The following is an 18937-nucleotide window of genomic DNA, read 5'->3' on the forward strand; positions in this document are numbered from 1 at the left end:
CTTATGTGCTCAACTATAGACTTAAACGTGATTGGTAGAAATGTTAATCTATAAGTTGCTAGGTCACTGGGAGAAAATAAAACCGCCTTCTTTATTCCTGTGGCTCCTATCTATCCAAGCTATCTGACATTTTTCTGCAGGGTAGGGGAAAGTGTGCTCGGTTGCTAGGCAACCTGTGTACAGCTGGATGCCTCTGGTGATAGTTAAAGGGAGATCTGGAACTAGAGGTAAGATTTGGAAAGGAGGAAGTTAAGCTTAATTGGCACATCTGCCAGGTCTTCTCAAATGGGTAGCATGAATACTTAAGTCTGTTCTTAGAGAGTACAGAGGTATCTCTGATAAGGTACTTTCCTCCATCTGGGGATGGACCTGGCTGGATGCTGCCAATGACGATAATTACAGGGAGGCTTGAACTGGGGTTCTGGCTAAATATTCCTAGAAGTGGTTAGGTAAGGAATTGGAGTTCTATAAAGTTAGTAAGGCTGTAAGAAAAGGAGGGTCCGAGCTAAATTGTGCAAAGCTATTACTTGAGGTCCACTTGACCTAGGCGGTGTCTCCTTGTAGAATTTACCTTAAGTCAGGAGACTAGCATGTGGTGATCTGGGCTGTTATTTCTGTTAGTCCTAGAATGTAACTATGTTACTTTGCCTGCCTAAAACACCTGACTGGTCTAATGAAAAGCTGAATGGCCAATAGCTAGGCAGGAGATAGAAATAGGTGGGGCTGGCAGGCAAAGAGAATAAATAGGAGAAAAGAGAAGACAGAGGATCAAGAAAAGGAGGAGAGGAGGACACCAGGGGCAGTTACCCAGCAACACAGCTAGTCACGGAGTAAGAAAGAAAGACATATAGAATAAAGAAAGGTAAAAGCCCAGAAGCAAAAGGTAGATAGGATAATTTAAGAAAAGCTAGCTAGAAAGAAGCCACACTAAGGCTGAGCATTCTTAAGAATAAGTCTCCATGTATTTGTTTAGGAGCTGGGTGGCAGGCCCCCAAAGAGCATAGTTAAAAAAACAAAAACAAAAACTGCAGGCATAAACAACCAACTCTTTTTGTGAGGCATCCCCAAGAGGCAGAAGTTCAGGAAGTTTAGGCTTTAAAGTAAGTTTTCCAGACAGGCAAACGTAAATGGGAATTCTGTTTAGTAATTCCTCCTGTGTTGTAGAATATTAATAAAGATGTGTTACATTTGTTTATGCTGTGGAATATTTGTTTAATGATGCAAAAATGTGTTGCATTCTTTTATGTTGCATTTGTTTAACTTTGAAGCTGTGCTACTTTGCCTGCCTAAAACACCTGACTGGTCTAATAAAGAGGTAAACAGCCAATAGCTAGGCAGGAGAGGGATAGGTGGGGCTGCCAGGCAGAGAGAATAAATAGAAGGAAAGATCAAGCAGAGGGAGGATCAAGAAGAGGAGGAGAGGAAGACGCCAGGGGTCAGCCACCCAGCCAGACATGGAATAAGAAGGAAAGAAAAGATATACAGAAACAGAAAAAGGTAAAAGCAGCCCAGCAGGCATGGTGGTGCACCCCTTAAATCCCAGCACTTAGGAGGCAGAGGCAGGCAGACCTCTGTGAGTTTGAGGCCAGCCTGGTCTAAAGTGAGTTCCAGGACAGCCAGGGCTGTTACACAGAGAAACTCGAAAAACAAAAAACAAAAACAACCAAAAACAAAAGAAAAAAGGTAAAAGCCCAGAGGCAAAAGGTAAATGGGATAATTAAGAAAAGCTAACTAGAAATGAGCCAAGCTAAGGCCGGTCATTCATAAGAAAGAGTAAGTCTCTGTGTATTTATTTGGGAGCTGGGTGGTGTGCCCCCAAAGAGTAAAGAGTAAAAAACTATTGAGAGCTGCTGGTACCAAAAGGCCAAGGGAATATACAGCAGGTGACAACTAATGTTCAAAAGGTAAACCTATCAGAACCAAGGGTTCTGGTAGAGGATTAAGCCATCACACAAGGTGTGTTGGAGTTATTGTCTTTTGAATGAACTGGCTGTTTCTTGTTGTAAACTTCTTGTGCAATAACAGCTATGATATCTCCCCATTACCATGCATCTTCATGTAATATATATATGTGTGTATATATGTAATATATACTATATTATATAATATATTTGTGTGTGTGTATATATAGTATACTATATAATATATATACACAAAATAGACTAAAGGCCTTTATATATATATATATATATATATATATATATATATATATATATATGTAATCTCATGATTACATCTCAGTCTTATGGGCACATATATCTGTGGGTGGTCAGGAAGATGACTTTTCATTTAGCCGTATAATTTTGATATATAGGAAATATACTAGGTTATGCTTCAAGTGAGACCCATTGTCCCACGAGACTGTAGACACTTAAAGCCTGCTTTGTTCCTTTTGCTTAGACTAACACAGAAAATAATAATCCTTCCTCAGTCTAACATAAATTACATACATTTAGCTCATTTTTACCTCAGAGCAAGTTCAAAATAGACTAAAGGCCTTTATATAGAGATCACAAGTTTAAAACTTTATAGTTATGCACAAGGTCAAGAGTCACAGGTGTCCACCAAGGCTGATAACACAAAACACCCTAAGAAAAGCCTGCCAATTCTTCACTTGCCAAGACTGCTGATAAAAAGCTTTGTCTCAGAGTTTGTCGCACTGGGCACTGCGCCCCCTCCCTCTAGTCCTGAGACCTTGGAACCTTGAATTACCATGGTAATGGCTCTGCTCCTTATCATCTATTCTAGGAATGTGCTGTGACCTTGAAGGTTTTAAAACTTTTCTCAGGATTGCAAGAAGTCTCCTGTTAGACATGCATGGATAGTCAGGCAAGAGAGGAACTATGAGGGCTGAAAAGAAGCTGCAGATGTAGAGAAGCAGTAGAAAAAAGAGAAAACAAAAGAGATCTGTGTTAAAGCTTACTAGAACAATAAAGTGATGGACTGAAAGGGCAGTGTGTATAAATTTATTGATATAACCTCAGATAAGTGGACTTATTCATAGATAAATAGATTTCCCAGCTGGTTGTAGATTCTTCTGGGAACTCTGGGAAAAGGCTATTTGGGGCTGGACCCCAATAGCTTTCATTAAAAAACAACCGAGAACACTACTGAGCCGTCAATATTGCCTTAAAGCCTGCCTATGTTTGTATTCTCACTTAGTTCCCTTTTCTGCATAAGAGTATTTCAAACCTATACTGATTCATCGCTGTCTTCTGCTGTTTTATACTCAAATAATAACTTTACCACCTGCCCTCTCACTCCACATACAGGGTTTTTCTGTATAATAGCCCTGGCTATCCTGGAACTCACTCTATAGACCAGGCTGATTCCAAACTAACCTCCTGTTTAAAAAAAGGGGGGGGGGATTCTCCAGAGGGGTGTGTGTGTGCATAAGAAAGAAGGAGAGATTGAATTTGGTGCATACACATGGATGTTATAAGTTCAAAATCTGTCAGGGCAGTCCAACATGAAGGAAGTTGAGACAGGTTAATGCTGCATCTTGAGGTGAATTATGACCTCTACATGCATGTCATAGCACATGTGTCTACACATATGCATTCACATGAAATAATTATAAACATAATTTAAAATTTTTTAATCACTTCTTCAGGAGGCTGGAAAGATGGCTCAGTGGTGAAGAACACTTGCTGCTCTTTCAGAGGACCAGAGTTTGGTTCCCAACACCTGCTGTGGGATGTTCTGTATGGCAAATGTGTTGCTCTGATTGGTCAATAAATAAAACACTGATTGGCCAGAGGCTAGGCAGGAAGTATAGGCGGGACTAACAGAGAGGAGAAAAGAAAGAACAGGAAGACAAAAGGAGTCACTGCCAGCCACCGCCAGGACAAGCAGCATGTGAAGATGCCGGGTAAGCCATAGCCACATGGCAAGGTATAGATCTATGGAAATGGATTAATTTAAGCTATAAGAACAGTTAGCAAGAAGCCTACCACGGCCATACAGTTTGTAAGAAATATAAGTCTCTGTGTTTACTTGGTTGGGTCTGAGTGGCTGTGGGACTGGCGGATGACAAAGATTTGTCCTGACTGTGGGCAAGGCAGGAAAACTCTAGCTACAAACACCCATATCAGACATCTTAACAACTGCCTGTAACTTCCAGCTCCAAGAGATCTGGCTTCCAGGGGCACCCACATACATGTATGCTTATACACACATACTCTCTCCTGATGTGGAACATTCCTTTTCTATACTATGAATATTACTCCATTTGTTAATAAAAAACAGGCTGGTAGTTGGGCAAAACATTAGGTGGGAAAGCCAAACTGAGAATGATGGGAAGGAGAGCAGAGTCAGGAGAGATTCCAGCCAGCTGCCAAGCAAGTAGGACATGTAAAAATGAAGTAACAAGACATGAGCCATGTGGCAAAGCACAAATAGAAATATGGGTTAATTTAAGTGTTACAGTTAGCTAGTAACAAGCCTGAGCTATCGGCCAAGCATTTATAATTCATATTCAGCCTCTTGAGTCAGTTATTTGGTAGCAGGCAGTCATGACAGGAAAATTCGGCCTACACTCTCCCTCTCTATTCTCATAAAAATAAAAATAAATGCAAAAAATCACTTCTTCAAGGAAGACCTTCATCCCACAAACAGGTAAATTTGTACTAGTGTTATTTTCATTACAACATACTCTTGTATATAAAACTTACCATGGTTGTGCTTACTTTTCCTATACTGACCTTTACACATTAAGTTCCAAGAGAATGACTACTGCACCTCTCTCTCTCTTTTTATCTTCAGCTAACTTAACATCAGAATCATGTGTGAATACATAATGAGTATGAAGTCTACCCAGAAATTTGAAGATAGAGTTCAGAATCAGAAAAATGTGTTCAAGAACCAAAATAACATGTCCTTTTTATGGCAAGCAAAAGACAAAAAAACAAAACAAAAACCAAAGAAAGAGGCTTAAAGATGAGTCTAGAGAGGCCATGTGGGACCTGTTCAGGCAAAGCCCCAGTTCTGATGCTGAGTCTGATATCACAAAAGCCAATAAGCAAATGAATGCTGTAGTTATTTATATTTTGTATCACAGTTGGCTAGTCTGGGAAATGAACTGGTAGGTCTTTCTAAAGTTAAGTCCCTCTTCCTTAGAAACAGAACCCCTAATCTTTAGTTGGGCAAATGACTGGTAACAGAGATTACAGTTCCAGCCTCCCTTATAACAAGATCTGGCCACATAAGAAACTTTTAACATGCAACTTACAGGGAGGAAGGCATACTTTCACCAACTAACTCTGATCCATTCTGTGTCCTTAAAAGGTCAATGTGATGAAAGCTTCAACTTAGGTCACAAGAATGAGGGGGATATCCTAGACACAACCATCAGAAAACTGTGAAGTAGCCTAGGTCTCATGATTGTGAAGCTACCATACCAACTTTGGACTAGGTTTTTTATTTAAAAGAAATAAAAACATGGTAAGTTGCTGTTATTGACTCTTTGTTATCATTAACCGAGCTGGGTTCCAACTTATCTAAAGGGATCTGGACTCATAACAAAAGACTTAGGAGACAGCTTCGGTCATCTGTATCATGAACTGATGAAAGTCAAATTAAGCTGCTGATAAAAGAAGTTGAAGTGTTTAAGAAATATTTACACAGAATTAGAGGACCTACAAGTTGGAAGAGTAAACTGCTGGAGATGGGCCTTCAGGTGATGACTGATCATACAGTGTTAGAATACTGTCCAGTGAGTTTTGGGATGAAAAAAAACATGCCCAGCTGGGCATGGCAACTTGTTCCTATATTCCTAGCATTCCAGAGGCTAGCATGGTGTTGGGTAGCAATTTCTTCCCAGACCCAAAACTACATCTTGGAGGAAAGCTGCTTAAAGAAGAGAGTTGAAGTATTCCATTCTGTAAGGAATCTCCTTCAAACTCAGGAAGTAAACAACTCAAAAATTTTAAAACTTCCTGAATCTGACCAGGTGCACTAGGCCCCTCCCTCTCCAAGCATACATATACAGCAAGGACTGCTGAAACACTCTCAAAAAAGATAAGCTGTCTGGAACAGACACTCTTAATCTGTTGAGATGTCTGCAAAGCATGCAGTTTGCCCTGGGTTCTAGCTTTTGTGAGTTCTCAGACATGCTGGGCTAGGCTTCTGGTGATGTGCTGTCCTGGAGTCATTTCTGGTCCTGTAAGTAACCCCTTATGCACGCTCCTATAAATCATTAGTTCAACAAGTTTGACTATGGTGGTAGCATTACTTTGGTCTGTGGTCAATTCTCTCTTGAGTGCGTTTACATCTCCAGAGTCTAAGACCTAGGCAATATAGTGACAGCTTATCTTAACAACAACAACAAAAATCTCAAATTCTGGCCAAGCAGTGGTGGTGCACGCCTTTAATCACAGCACTCGGGAGGTAGAGCCAGGCGGATCTCTCTCTGTGAATTCGAGGACAGCCTGGTCTACAGATGAGATCCAGGACAGGCACCAAAAACAACACAGAAAAACCTGTCTCAAAAACAAACAAACAAAACAAAGCAAAAAAAAACAAAATAAAAGCAAAACTCAAATTCTAAATTATTGGCAAAGGTTACAATTGCAAATTCATTTCTTTATCATTCAATAAAACAAAATTTCTCTTAGTTTTTCTGTTGTTAATAGTAACTTGAACAAGAAAGAAGCTAAAAGCTACACACTAGTTACGTTGATGAAGATATAGCGTGAGTTATAAAGACATGGACTCTGTCTTCATGAGGTTTCAAACCATTAAAGAGCATCACACATTCAATACACAAAAAATTCTAATACACAAAGGGAGCTGATATCTGGGGAGACTTCTTTAAGGAAATGACAATTGGATTAGGAAATTTAGTAGGTAATGATTTCTCTCCTGCGTCATGAACCAGGAAGCAACAAGTACAAAGCCCTTAGAACAGTGCAAGACAGGACCACGAACCAGTGTGGCTGGAGCACAGAAAAAGTGAAGTGTGATTCAAGTCAACTCAACAAATAGGGTTGATAGTACTTCATAGTTAAAATCAAGCCAGAAGTAGGACTAGATTATACAAGGCTCTGTAAATCATGACTAGAATTCTAGGTTTTGGGTAGAACACTTGCATAGCATGTACAAAACCCTGGTTTTAATCCCCAGCATTGAAAAAAGTTCTAGTTTTTTTTTATCATAAGAACGGTTTTAAGCATGTTTTCTGGTTGATGAGAAGATAGGTTAAAAGTGGTCCAACACTAGGCACAGGGAGAAGCAGCACTGTAATACTGGAAGGTCATAGTGAAGATGGAGAGAAACAGAATCAAGGAATATTTAGAAATGTAAGGTAAGATTTGGCAATTGAGTGAGAAGATCAGAAAGAAGGATGTACTTAGGTTTCTAGCTTCTGCAACTAAATGAATACCAAGAATAAAAGGAAAGTTTATAAGAAAAAAAAATTAGGTTTGGAGTGTTCTTGAGATACACAAGTGAAGACATCAAGTAGCTTGAAGATCTAGGAGTTATCAGTACCTAAATCCCAAAGTAGGGGAATGAAACCATCCTAGAAAAATTTGAGAGAAAAAGAACATGATCTAGAGAAGACTATGGAAGAGGGTGGGCACACTATCAAGGTTAAGACACCATGGTTAAAGAGGTAGGAGTAAAACCTAAGTGTAGAATCAAGGTGGAATATCAACAAAAAAACGTAACTATAAAATAGCATCAAATGCCATTATGTATGTAGAGGACCAGGAACTAATCAATGGATTTAGAGATACAAGGTTATCACCCAGGTGATCTTAGTAAGCACTCTTTCAATAAAGTAAGGACTATAGGACTCAAAATGTGCTAGTCTGAGAAATGGGAATGGAGAACGACTTGCAAGGTGGACACAACTGTGTCTTAGATATAGCTGTAAAGTGGAAAAAACAGGATGGTAACCCAATGGAAACTAGGTCTAAAGGTTTGTTTGAACAGTGGAATCCTTAGCATATTTAGAAACTGACAAAAATAGGAAGAGAAAGTTGGAAGCATTCAAGTAGGAAATGACTAAGACTCAAAGCCTGAGCATGGGCACTGGCATTAGATAAGAGGGCTTCTCCCTATTTAGAAGGGAAAGGAAATGATGCAGATGGGTCAGCAGTAGGATACTAGAGATTACCTACAGATAGCTTTGTTTTCCACTTAAGGGCAAGTGCTAGTGAGAGAAAAACAATATGAAAGCTATAGTAAAATCAAATGATAGTAGGGACAGTGACTTACTAAACCAAGCATAAGGAATATGGTCAGTGAATAAAATTTAAGAAACAGAGTTTTGTTTGATTTAGTAATAATATCAAGATTGAGTCATTTAGAGTGATGACAATATCCAAGACACAACTAAATGGATAGCTAAGACAGAATAGAAGCCATTAGATATTGGGTCAAGAAATTAAGTGATCCTAACTACTGAATGGACTGTTTGTGTAAACATCAAAGCATTAACTAGTGGATGGGAAGTACCAAGGGCTATTTAGAGGAATGGAAAAAAAAAAAAAAAGAGTTGATGGGAAGAGTAAAACAATGAGAGGACTGCATGGATGAACAACTTTAAAGCAAACAAATTGGGCCAAGGAATGGGCAGTGAAGTTCTAAAGTCACAATGACGGGACCACCACATCTGCTCCAATGTTTGTGGTGTGGTAAGGCTATGTCAAAAGTAACTCCTGGGCTGGGGATGTAGGTCAGTGATAGAGCCCTTTCTTAGCATGTAGAAAACCCTGAACTTGACTTCCCACAACCCCCTGCCAAAAAAAATCCAACCTATTCTCGTCTGCTGTGTCTGAGAATACTGCCCTGCTCTCAGTATGCCAATGGCTATCACTTTACGACAAGACCTGAAAAGGACCAGCAACTATAGAAAGTGGGACAGCTGGGATGGGTATTGAAGGAAAGAAAAGAAGACTGAAGGTAGCAAAGGACTGACAGGTCAGGTGGAGGCACATTTGTTTTTGCATTGAAGGCAGACGATACAAAGATGATACTGTGTATGTAAGAGCTCTGAAGGTTGAGTGTGGGGAGCACATGTGTAATGCCTGCACTTGGGAGTAAAGGCCAGTAGGATCTGAATTCAAGGTGAGACTGCATAGTGAGACCATCTTTAAAAAAAAGTTTAGGTAGGTCAAAGAGAGTGGGCTTCATGCAGCTCTGTTTCCTAGTCTTTCTCCAGCAATTACTAACCATGTGACATGGGAAGAAAGGAAACAGACGATTCACAGTACATGTTTATTGAAAGGATACATACAGATGCTGATGTAGAAGAACTCCCCCAGCAGCAACACAATATCCTGGGGCTCCACCTTCCTGTCTTTGGGAATTAAGAAGTTCATACACTGCTTTACTTACATTTATACTTGTCAAAGAGTGAATTTTGTCAGGCAGACATGAGGTCACTCTATAGGAAAGCTCCTCGTCAGCAATTTTCATCTTCCTAAAGAATTATCTAGCAACCAGCTGCAGCCCATGTGTGCAATCCCAGTACCTGGGAGGCTGAGACAGGAGGATCACAAGTTTAAGGCCAATGGACTCCATGGCAAAATCACCTAAAATGGAAAAAAAAAAAAAAAAAGAAAGAGGAAAAAGCAGTGACACACTAGAATCTGTTTTCAAAGAACTGTGTATAGACAGAGCTCTCATACATTCTGGATTCTTCTTTACCTGTTAAATGGAAATAATACCTCCTAGGTTTGTAATAAATAAATTTATACAACATACTCAACAGACATGATTTTGAGAAATACCCTACTGTAGTAAAAAGAATATGGGGCTCACTGTCCCAGCTGCACTTTATTGATTGGGTCTTGATATACAGCACAGACTGCTTTCAAACTCACAGTTCTCAATCTGTAATGTGCTGGGCTTATAGGCATGAATAATAAAGCTTGGAGCAAGAGCTGCATTTTAACACGGAGTCAACTAAGAATTTCAATTTTTTTGCTAGCCAGCACTTGGGAGGTAGAGGCAAGAGGATCAAGAGTTCAAGGTCATCTTTAGTTATGATTTCCAAGTCAGTTTTGCATCTCAAAAATAAAATGCATTTTTTTTTACCTGTAGGTGGGGGTGGGTGGGGGTGGGATCTGCTTTGTGAATGGTTGATTTTGGCTGGAAATTTAAAACTTAATTCCTCTGTAAAAAATGAAAGTAGCCACCTGTCGCCATACTTAAAGAGATGGGATAGGATTAAGGAAAGCAGTGAAGAGGCAATGGGTAAAGTTGTTAGAGTTCCTACCTGGCATGCACAAGGCCTTGAGTTTAACCTCCAGTAAAACAATAACAAATGCAGACCCCATGCTCTTGCTTGCCCTGCATCCTGTCATTATTCTTGAAGCCCCACAAGGTGGTATATGCCACAACCTCTTTCCTTCCCCATCCCCATACTAGGAATGACGTCATGGAAAAGGCAGGGCCAGGAAAAGAGGTATCCTTCTGAATACAGATGTGAAACCCACAAGGGGAGGGGGGAGTACTGAAACAAAAATAGAGAAGCTGGTATCAGTTACAGTGAGAACAATGTAAGGTGGAGGGTAGAGAGCTGCAATTAGGAGACTCCAGACAAGCAGTGAAAACACGAAGGGAACATTAAGGGCCACACAGATTAAATATAATCTATATTTAACTACCCCCCTCTACCACCATCTTCCTCCCCCTTAGGTTTCTCTTCTTGAGATTTGACTAATGTAGTCCTCCTAACTTGCCTGGAAGGTAAGAAGAAAGCCCTTCTTTGTTTAAAGTCTTTATTGTTGATTTCACACAGACAGGAAATATTAAGATGGTAAACTGGGGAAATGACTGAAATTCTAGACAATATTCCTGAATTCTTACAGGCTTGTCTTTGTTCTGTTTTTCACTGATCTCCTAAGAAGTGGTGGCTATAGCCTATTGTGGTACTGTTTTCTTCCCCTAGATCCAGCACAATTCTTTTTGTATGACAGCTCAGATAAAAATTAGTTATGAGCCAATGTATATTCAGGCACTCGAATTAGACTCAAGGACGGCCACTTGAGTGTTCTCCTCTTGGAACCAATTTCCCCTTGCTACCTATGCTTTTGCTGGGGATCTGGGAATGCTGAGTTTGTCCTCCTACATACGGAAGGAAATTTCTCAACTGCCAGGGCTGAGAGGAGTAGATAGGCACTAAAAACAGAATAAAGGATGGTACCAATAAATGGACAAAAGTTCCTGCCCAGAAAATCAACCAGAGTAAAAGCCCGGTTTATTGGCTCCATGCAACGGAGCAATAGTGTCCAGCTTCCAGGTTCAATCTCTCTGTACAAATTTCGACAAGCCCAAGGTTCATAGAGGAGCCCATCCAAGCACCTTCTCTCCTGGGGCAGAGGCTGGCTAGCTGCCTGACGGCGAGTCTCCGGGCTGTTCTGCAGGAACACCTGGCACGGCCGAGGCAGCCTCGTAGTCCGCGATGCGGCGCTGGACAAGGGCGGGCATGAGGTGCACATAAGCGGCCATGAGGCGGTGGTTAGAATGGATGAGCTTCCCAGCACAGCTGTGCAGACAGGCCTCCTGGAAGGAAGACGGATGTAAGCAGAGACTAAAAGGATCCGGTCAAGCCCTCCTCCTTCCCTCCGGGTCCCCAGCCGAGGGGTGAGGTCATGGAAAAGCGAGGTGCAAACAGAGGGGAAGGGAGTGTGTGTCGCGTCACATTATTGTCAACTCTGGGGTCCCCACCTCCTCAGCGTCCAGAGCTCGGTGGTGCAGGCTGGGCACACAGCGCTGGAAGCACAGTTCTGTCATCCGATTGTAGACCAACAGGAAGTCTCGCAACTGAGAGAAAAGCGGATCAAAACTTCACCACTGCCGAGGCTTCCCGGGGTGCGCAGCACAGCCTGCTTCCCCCTCGGGGGGGGGCGGTTCTTGCGTGTACCCCAGGAAGCAAACCTCACGTCTAACCCCGAAAAACAACTTAACTCTTACTCACGTTTCTTAGTTGCTGCTGCTGCTCCATCACGCCCAGGGCGCGCGGCCCACGCTACTTCCGCCCTGGGTGCACAGAGTCGTCCCGGAAGTAAATTCTCCCAAGTCACCAAGAACTTGAAGGTGTGGCTCCAGTATCGCCCTGCCCATGACTGCTAACGTCACCTCCGCCCTTTTTCTCTGCGACGTGGCCGGCTTCTTCTGCCCAGAGAGCACGTCACTTCCGCCGAATCTCTGACCTGCTGCTAAGATCGCGACGGGAACTGGAACCCGAGGTCCCCGCGCGGTCCGGGCCTCGCGCCCTGAGGGGAAGAGTGGCCCGGCCCAGGTGAGAAGGACATACTTATACGAAGGGAAGTTGGACGCACGAACCTGTGTTGAGGGCAAGATGCCCTGAGCCCTTGGCAAGGATGAGGACACACCTGATGCCCAGGTGTGTGGGGGGGTGGCGGGGACCTCTCACATCTGGAAGGCAAAAACTGACTTTGGAAGGGACTGTCTGTGTCCTGGGAAAGAGAGGCTTTTAATGACACCAGGAACACATCAACTGCTTCATCTAAGGCCTGGTGGGGAGGGCCTGAGAGAGGCAGGTGCATGAGATGGAGAAAGGAAAGACCATCTGAAGGAAGAGGAGAAGGAACACCAAAAGGATGTGAAAGACCGGGGATCGTAGGGCATGCTTAAGTGGCAAGTGAGCATCTGAGCCCAGGGAAGGGTTTTGCCTGCTGGTAAACATGCCTATGCAGGGTTAAGTTCCCAGACAGCACAGACATTCCCTCTGGTCCTCACTGCTGCAATCCCATTCTCAGCATCTCACACTTAGTAGGGACTCACTAAATGTTTGTTGAGTGACTAATTGCATGAATAGTTACTAAAGGTGAGGTTAGGCATTGTGAGAAGACACCGGAGGCTTTGGTATCCATGCATCTGTAGAAATAATGTACTCGGAAGAGGAGAAATACACATACTCAAGCAAAAAAGTGGTGGCTGATCACCAGGGGCACTCAAGTCCTAGGACAACCTCTGAAACTTCTGAGAACACAGGGAAGGCCTCCTTGTTCTGGAGTGTTGGCCAGTTTCCAGAATTGTCTGTGTTGGGCTTTACAGCGTGCTGGGGTGGAGACCTTGACTCCAGTCCCTTCCCTAGCCATGACGGACGGGATCCTAGGGAAGGCAGCTACAATGGAGATCCCCATCCATGGAAATGGCGAAGCTGGGCAGCTTCCTGAAGATGATGGGCTGGAGCAGGTGCTTCTGTTTGATTCTTCTAATTGTTTCAATTTAGCAATCCTGACTCTTAGATGTTTCTCTGTCCCCATCCCAATAGGCTTCATTTAGCTAACCCCTTCATACTTTTCAAATCTTCTATACAGACTTTACTCTGTACTGTCTCTGTCCCCAAAATGTTTCAGCCACTCCCATCTTCTCTGACCTGTAGGACCTCCAGCAGGTGATGGTGTCAGGACCCAACCTCAATGAAACTAGCATTGTGTCTGGTGGCTATGGGGGCTCTGGTGATGGACTCATCCCCACAGGTATGAATGATAAAGAGGCAGGAGGCTTGGGTGGGAGGGAGACTAGGACAGTTTTAGTGGAGGCTTAGGACACATAGAGGAAAGCTGAGAACTGATAGTGTGAAATCCATAGACTGTCCAATCCCAGACCAGCTCTCATAGTTGATCATCTGCTCCCCACTTGCCATTTAGTCTCTAAGCTGTCTCATTTGTCTTTTCTTCTCTGGTGCCACCATCCGAGCCAAGTTAAGACTTTAGGTCACAAGAACTCTGGAGCTTAAGGCCAATTTGCAAGCTTCTCAGAGTTTTTTTTTTTTTTTTTTTTTTTTTTTTTTTTTTTTCGACAGGTTTTTGTGTAGCTTTGCGCCTTTCTGAACTCGCTTTGGAACAGCTGCTCGAACTCACAGAGATCCGCCTGGCTTTGCCTCCCAAGTGCTGGGATTAAAGGCGTGAGCCACCACCGCCCGGCTTCTCAGAGTTTTATTTTCGACTCCTATACTGACTGGAGCTCTACTTGGAAATACAAACCAACTTCCCTGTTTTCGGTGCTCACCAGCTTTGACCCTGCCAGTTCCGCTCATTATGTTTGCTTCTGTCTCCTCTTCCCCTGTCTACTAACACACTCCTACCCTATCCCAAGGATGCCAAATGCATACGTTGAGTTGATTTGGTTGTCGGGACGTAAGTCCTTGTTCCTGGTAATGAGCAGAAAAGTGCGGTTGTCTAGATTTTCCTCCTTCAGAGAGGTCGTTTCATGTGCTGGGAGGGAATTAAGTGAAGTCACAGAAGTATCTGGTTGTATGTGAGAGAAACTGGTGTCAGAGAACGTGGTCTTTTAGGGTCTGGCCGCCATCCATCTCACAGCACCTCACCTTCTGGCCCTGGTGATGAGGTGGCCCGGGGCATTGCCGGAGAGAAGTTTGACATCGTCAAGAAATGGGGCATCAACACATATAAGGTAAGAGTCAAGTGCCTCCTCCCAGAAACTCTCCATGGGTACCTTTTTCTTTTCCCCAGATCTTAATACATAGTCTTATGCTATGACTAAGAGAATGGGGGTGCTGGAGTAGTTACTTGTTGGGGTTGGGGCAGAGTTTAGATTTCTGACCTCCCACCCACTTCCCAATCAGTGCACAAAGCAGCTGTTATCAGAGAGATTTGGCCGAGGCTCCCGGACTGTGGATCTGGAGCTAGAGCTGCAGATTGAGTTGCTGCGTGAGACGAAGCGCAAGTATGAGAGTGTCCTGCAGCTGGGCCGGGCACTGACAGCCCACCTCTACAGCCTGTTGCAGACCCAGCATGCACTAGGTGATGCCTTTGCTGACCTCAGCCAGAAGTCCCCAGAGCTTCAGGTGCCTCAGCCAAAACAAAGAGGGTGGGGGTACTGGGCCCTGGCCCTTCCAGGCAGGCATTCCTCAGCCTCCCTCCCTCCCTCCCTCCTGCAGCCCCCAGGGAGAACCCCTCTGGGGTGTGCCCAGTCCTGCCCCCAGCATCACTCACCTATGGAGGCAGCCTAAGGGTTTGTACAGAGGTCCAAAAGTTGGAGGGGTTGTGGGAGAGGGCGCACTGGTGCCTCACAAGTAACCCTTCTCCATATCATCAAGAATGCCTTTGGTGCTTGGCCTAATCAGAGTCCATCCCCTGCCTGCTGCACTACCTTTCCCTGTTCCTGTCTTGTAAACTTACCCAAGAACTCTACCCCCACATTCCTACCCCCAGGCATCCCCAAGGCGACCCTACTAACTCTGTGGCTAAGAGAGCCTTGCTAGAGGCAGTCTGGTTGTTTTAGTTTTGATGGCTGTTTCTTCTTTGGGACGGAGGGAAATGAAGGGCTCTGCAGCTCCAATCAGGTAAGGACTGTTACTCAAGGCCTGTGCCTCCCTTCTACCCTTAGGAGGAATTTGGCTATAATGCAGAGACGCAAAAGCTGCTGTGCAAGAATGGGGAGACGCTGCTAGGGGCTGTGAACTTCTTTGTCTCTAGCATCAACACACTGGTCACCAAGACCATGGAAGACACACTCATGACTGTCAAACAGTATGAGGCTGCCAGGTGTGGGCACTGACAGGGCTCAAGGTTTGGGAAGTTGGCTGGCGTGGGTGACAATTTGGACATTTGGGGGCATACAAATTCAGGAAGGAAAAAGAGATATGTGTATGGATGAAGAGGTGGAGGCCAGCCTTTATCACTCCCTCCCCAGGCTGGAATATGATGCCTACCGGACAGACTTAGAGGAGCTGAGCCTAGGCCCCCGGGATGCAGGGACACGTGGTCGACTTGAGAGTGCCCAGGCCACTTTCCAGACCCATCGGGACAAATATGAGAAGCTGCGGGGAGATGTGGCCATCAAGCTCAAGTTCCTGGAAGAAAACAAGGTGCTGCCCTACTCCCTTGGTCCTAAATAACCTTCCCATCTGACAGTACCCTTCCCTTCAGACCCTCCTGATTGTTGGGTGGGGAGATGCAGCCTGGCTGCGGAGTGGGTTTCCCTAGCCCCTTGATACCTGAGCCCTCTCTGGTCACCTTCCAGATCACTGGCCTTTTTTGTTGAGGATCTGGCTACTAGTCCCAGGAACACAACTGAAAAAAAAATTGCCCCCCCCTCCCCCAGCTGGGGTATCAGAACCCTGACCAAGCAAGTCAAGTCAGGTTTCTTTCTTCATATTGCCCCTTCTCTTTTGACTTCTTGGAAAGTCCCACCCCCAAAGCACTGTCAGAGCAGAGTCCGTATGCCCTGGTCAATGCCCTGGGCTTAGGCACAGCCCCTCAAGAAGGGTGCCTGAGTCCAGCCTTAGCTGACCCTGCTGGGCCCCCAGATCAAGGTGATGCACAAACAGCTGCTGCTCTTCCACAATGCGGTGTCTGCCTACTTTGCCGGGAACCAGAAACAACTGGAGCAGACCTTGCAACAGTTCAACATCAAGCTGCGGCCTCCAGGAGCCGAGAAGCCTTCCTGGCTAGAGGAGCAGTGAGCGGCTCCCAGCCCAACTTGGCTAACAAGAAGGACACTGGGCGGGGCAGCCCCAGGGTGGAGGAGATTGGACACGGGATGTCCTTTGCCACTTACTTTTCGGCTTGGGCTCCCCTTTCCCAGCTGGGGTCTGACACCAGTTTTGCCCATATTGCTGTGGTCTGAAGAGGGCCCTGTAGGCCCAGAAGCTGCTGCCCTGTCCTTTATCTTCCTGGCCACTGGGCTTCATTTCCAGATCTTTTCCTTCCACTTCACAGCCAAAGGCTATGACAAAACACTCCCTGGCCAATGGCATCACTCCTCAGGCCTATCCCCAGCTCTTGGGATGTGCCCCCGACCAAAGACAGGACCTCGAAAGGCTCTGTCAGCCAATGGCAGCTCTTCTTGGGCTCTCTTGGGCCAATAGTGTTGCCTCCAATACCCTTTGTCCCTCCTCGATGGGTGTCCATTGTAGAGAAGGGGACTGGGACCAAAGGAGTGGGGAAAATGGGGAGCCCCATTTATGGCCCTGCATCTGAATGGGCCCTCCCCTCATCCACCCATCCAGTTGAATTGTGCTTAGAGCCCAGGAAGACTGGGTTCTGGCACTAGGAATAAACCTTTCGTAAAAGCAGGCCCAGTGAGGTCAATTTGTGGGGGACTAGAGGAGGGTGGATTGGTAAGGAATTCCCAGTAATCATGCATTCATTTCCTATGAATTCAAAAGAGCTGTGGCCAAGTTTCAGAAGCTGCCGAAGGCCTGATCCCCTCGGTCCTAGTTAGAGCCCAAAGCTTTATTTTCTCTTCCCCGTTAGCACCAAGACAGCTATAGGTTTGAAGAGCATAGGGTCCAGAGGGGGTTGGGCTGGCTAACCATGCATTCAATCATACAGCTGATGTTTACTGAGTGCTTTTATTTGCCAGGCACTGGCTTAAGCCCTGGGGAAACATCAGTGAATAAAACCTGGTCCCTGCTCACAGTGCTTAAGGCCAAGTGGGGGATAGAGACAAGTAACCAGGCAACTACAATACAATGAGAAATGCTAGGATACGGGATGCAGTGGGAGCACCTGATAAGGGGCATCTTGCTTAGACTGGGGTAGGGATGGGGATGCCAGTTTACAAACAGATCTGAAAAGTAGCTAATAGACCAGGCAGAAAGGTGAATGTACATGAAGTCTGAGTAAGAATTCAGTCTGGAATGAAAAATTAAGTGGGTGTGACAAGAGGTAGGACTTTTGATCTTTGGAGAAAGGGAACTAAGAAACCTCCATCAGAGATCTGACAGCCTGGGGAAAGCCTAGGGCTGAGAAAATACAGTCTTTCTGGGCTCTTGGGTAGCCTAGTGGCCCTAGCTTGGCTCTCTAAGCATGAACCTTGCCTGAGCTTCACAAGCAGTGAGTAGCCACTTGCAGGGATAAAGGCAGTTTCATCACTCCTGCTGTAAGCTGCTCCGCTCCGCTCCTGTTGAAGTCAGACCTGAACTTTACGTGAGAAGTCAAAGAACACTCCCAGCAACACGTTAGTCAGGGCTCAAGTGCCATCAATCCTTAGCCCCCAAGACAACTGCAGGCTTTTTCAGCATTCTCTCACCTGGAGGGTGGAGAAAGGGGCCAACCCAGTCATCAGGTTCTCATAGCACAGGGTGCACTCCAGTCTGGCTTGACTCTTGGTCATTGATACTGCAATCCCCAGCCAGGCTTCCTGGGCTTTGGTTAGTCTGTATGTAGCCAGCTGTCTGCCTTGATTATTAGAGGTGCTGGTCCTCGTATTAGCCCCTACTTCATGGGCCACTGGGGATTTTTCGTTGTTAAGGCACTAAATCTCCAATTGGTTGGAGACAGAACCTGAAAGCAGAGCCCAAACCTGGTTCCACCATTTTCTAGCTGATTAGGATTAACGCCTGGGGAGCGAACGCTCCGCTCCTTCCGTTGTAAAGCAGCTAATAAAAGCAGCTACCTATTACGGTTATGCGTATTAAATGAGATAATGTATGTAAAGTGATTAGCTCTGTCTGGCACGTAATAAACACTCGGTCCCTGTTAATGTACAATTTTTATTGTAGTCTACCAAGGCCGTTTTTCCATAATGCAGTGATTCTGAGAATTGCTCTGGGTCTTTGGTGTGAGGAAGGAGTCGCTGGATGGTTTAAACCAAATTTCCTCACGAGGGGGCTCCTAAGGCACCTAGAACCGAATGAAGCCTCCCATTTAGCCCGCAAACCCCTCCTCCCAGAGTTCTGGGCGGAGGTACAGGTGGTCCCCCTCCCTCTTGTGCCGCGGAAACCAAACTAGCAGATTTCACAGGAGCCCCCAAGAAAGCCAGAGAAGGTGCGACCAGAAGCGGCTGGGACGGTATCTCAGAGTACTGAATCCAGCTGGTTCTAGCTGCTTTTTCTTGAAGGCACCGAGTGCCACCACCTGAACCCAGCTACTCGCCCTCGGGAGCCGGAGGCAGCGAGCCAGGATGAGGATCCCGGATCTTAGATCCTGGATCCGCTTGCCAGCTCCTAGCCGCACCGCGGAGGTAGCGCCGGGAGCCGCAGGGG

General features: G+C 45.1%; 2 protein-coding genes across 7 annotated transcripts; one reads left to right on the plus strand and one right to left on the minus strand.

Moving 5' to 3' along the window:
• Positions 1–9208: 9208 nt before the first annotated feature.
• Positions 9209–12037, minus strand: Timm10b (translocase of inner mitochondrial membrane 10B). Of its 2 annotated transcripts, none has more exons than XR_005093123.1 (4): positions 11930–12037; positions 11680–11775; positions 10226–11514; positions 9209–9539 (listed from the first exon to the last, which is right to left on the minus strand). XR_005093123.1 is itself a non-coding variant. In XM_028858183.2 (4 exons), exons 1-3 carry the CDS (start codon positions 11954–11956, stop codon positions 11338–11340), a joined length of 300 nt encoding a protein of 99 aa, XP_028714016.1. In that variant the 5' UTR covers positions 11957–12037; the 3' UTR covers positions 9209–9539; positions 11314–11337. The 2 variants fall into 2 exon arrangements, 1 of the variants encoding a protein (XP_028714016.1); XM_028858183.2 differs by having other exon boundaries at positions 11314–11514.
• Positions 12038–12087: 50 nt separating this feature from the next.
• Positions 12088–18439, plus strand: Arfip2 (ADP ribosylation factor interacting protein 2). Of its 5 annotated transcripts, none has more exons than XM_028858179.2 (8): positions 12088–12253; positions 13033–13173; positions 13364–13460; positions 14279–14397; positions 14570–14791; positions 15334–15491; positions 15640–15814; positions 16256–18439. In XM_028858179.2, exons 2-8 carry the CDS (start codon positions 13075–13077, stop codon positions 16409–16411), a joined length of 1026 nt encoding a protein of 341 aa, XP_028714012.1. In that variant the 5' UTR covers positions 12088–12253; positions 13033–13074; the 3' UTR covers positions 16412–18439. The 5 variants fall into 5 exon arrangements, with proteins under 5 accessions (XP_028714012.1, XP_037067779.1, XP_037067783.1 ...); XM_037211884.1 differs by having other exon boundaries at positions 12126–12253; positions 13073–13173; XM_028858180.2 differs by lacking the exon at positions 12088–12253 and adding an exon at positions 12263–12358.
• Positions 18440–18937: the final 498 nt, after the last annotated feature.

This window comes from Peromyscus leucopus, chromosome 1 (assembly GCF_004664715.2).
Source record: "Peromyscus leucopus breed LL Stock chromosome 1, UCI_PerLeu_2.1, whole genome shotgun sequence".
NCBI classification, from domain to species: domain Eukaryota; kingdom Metazoa; phylum Chordata; class Mammalia; order Rodentia; family Cricetidae; genus Peromyscus; species Peromyscus leucopus.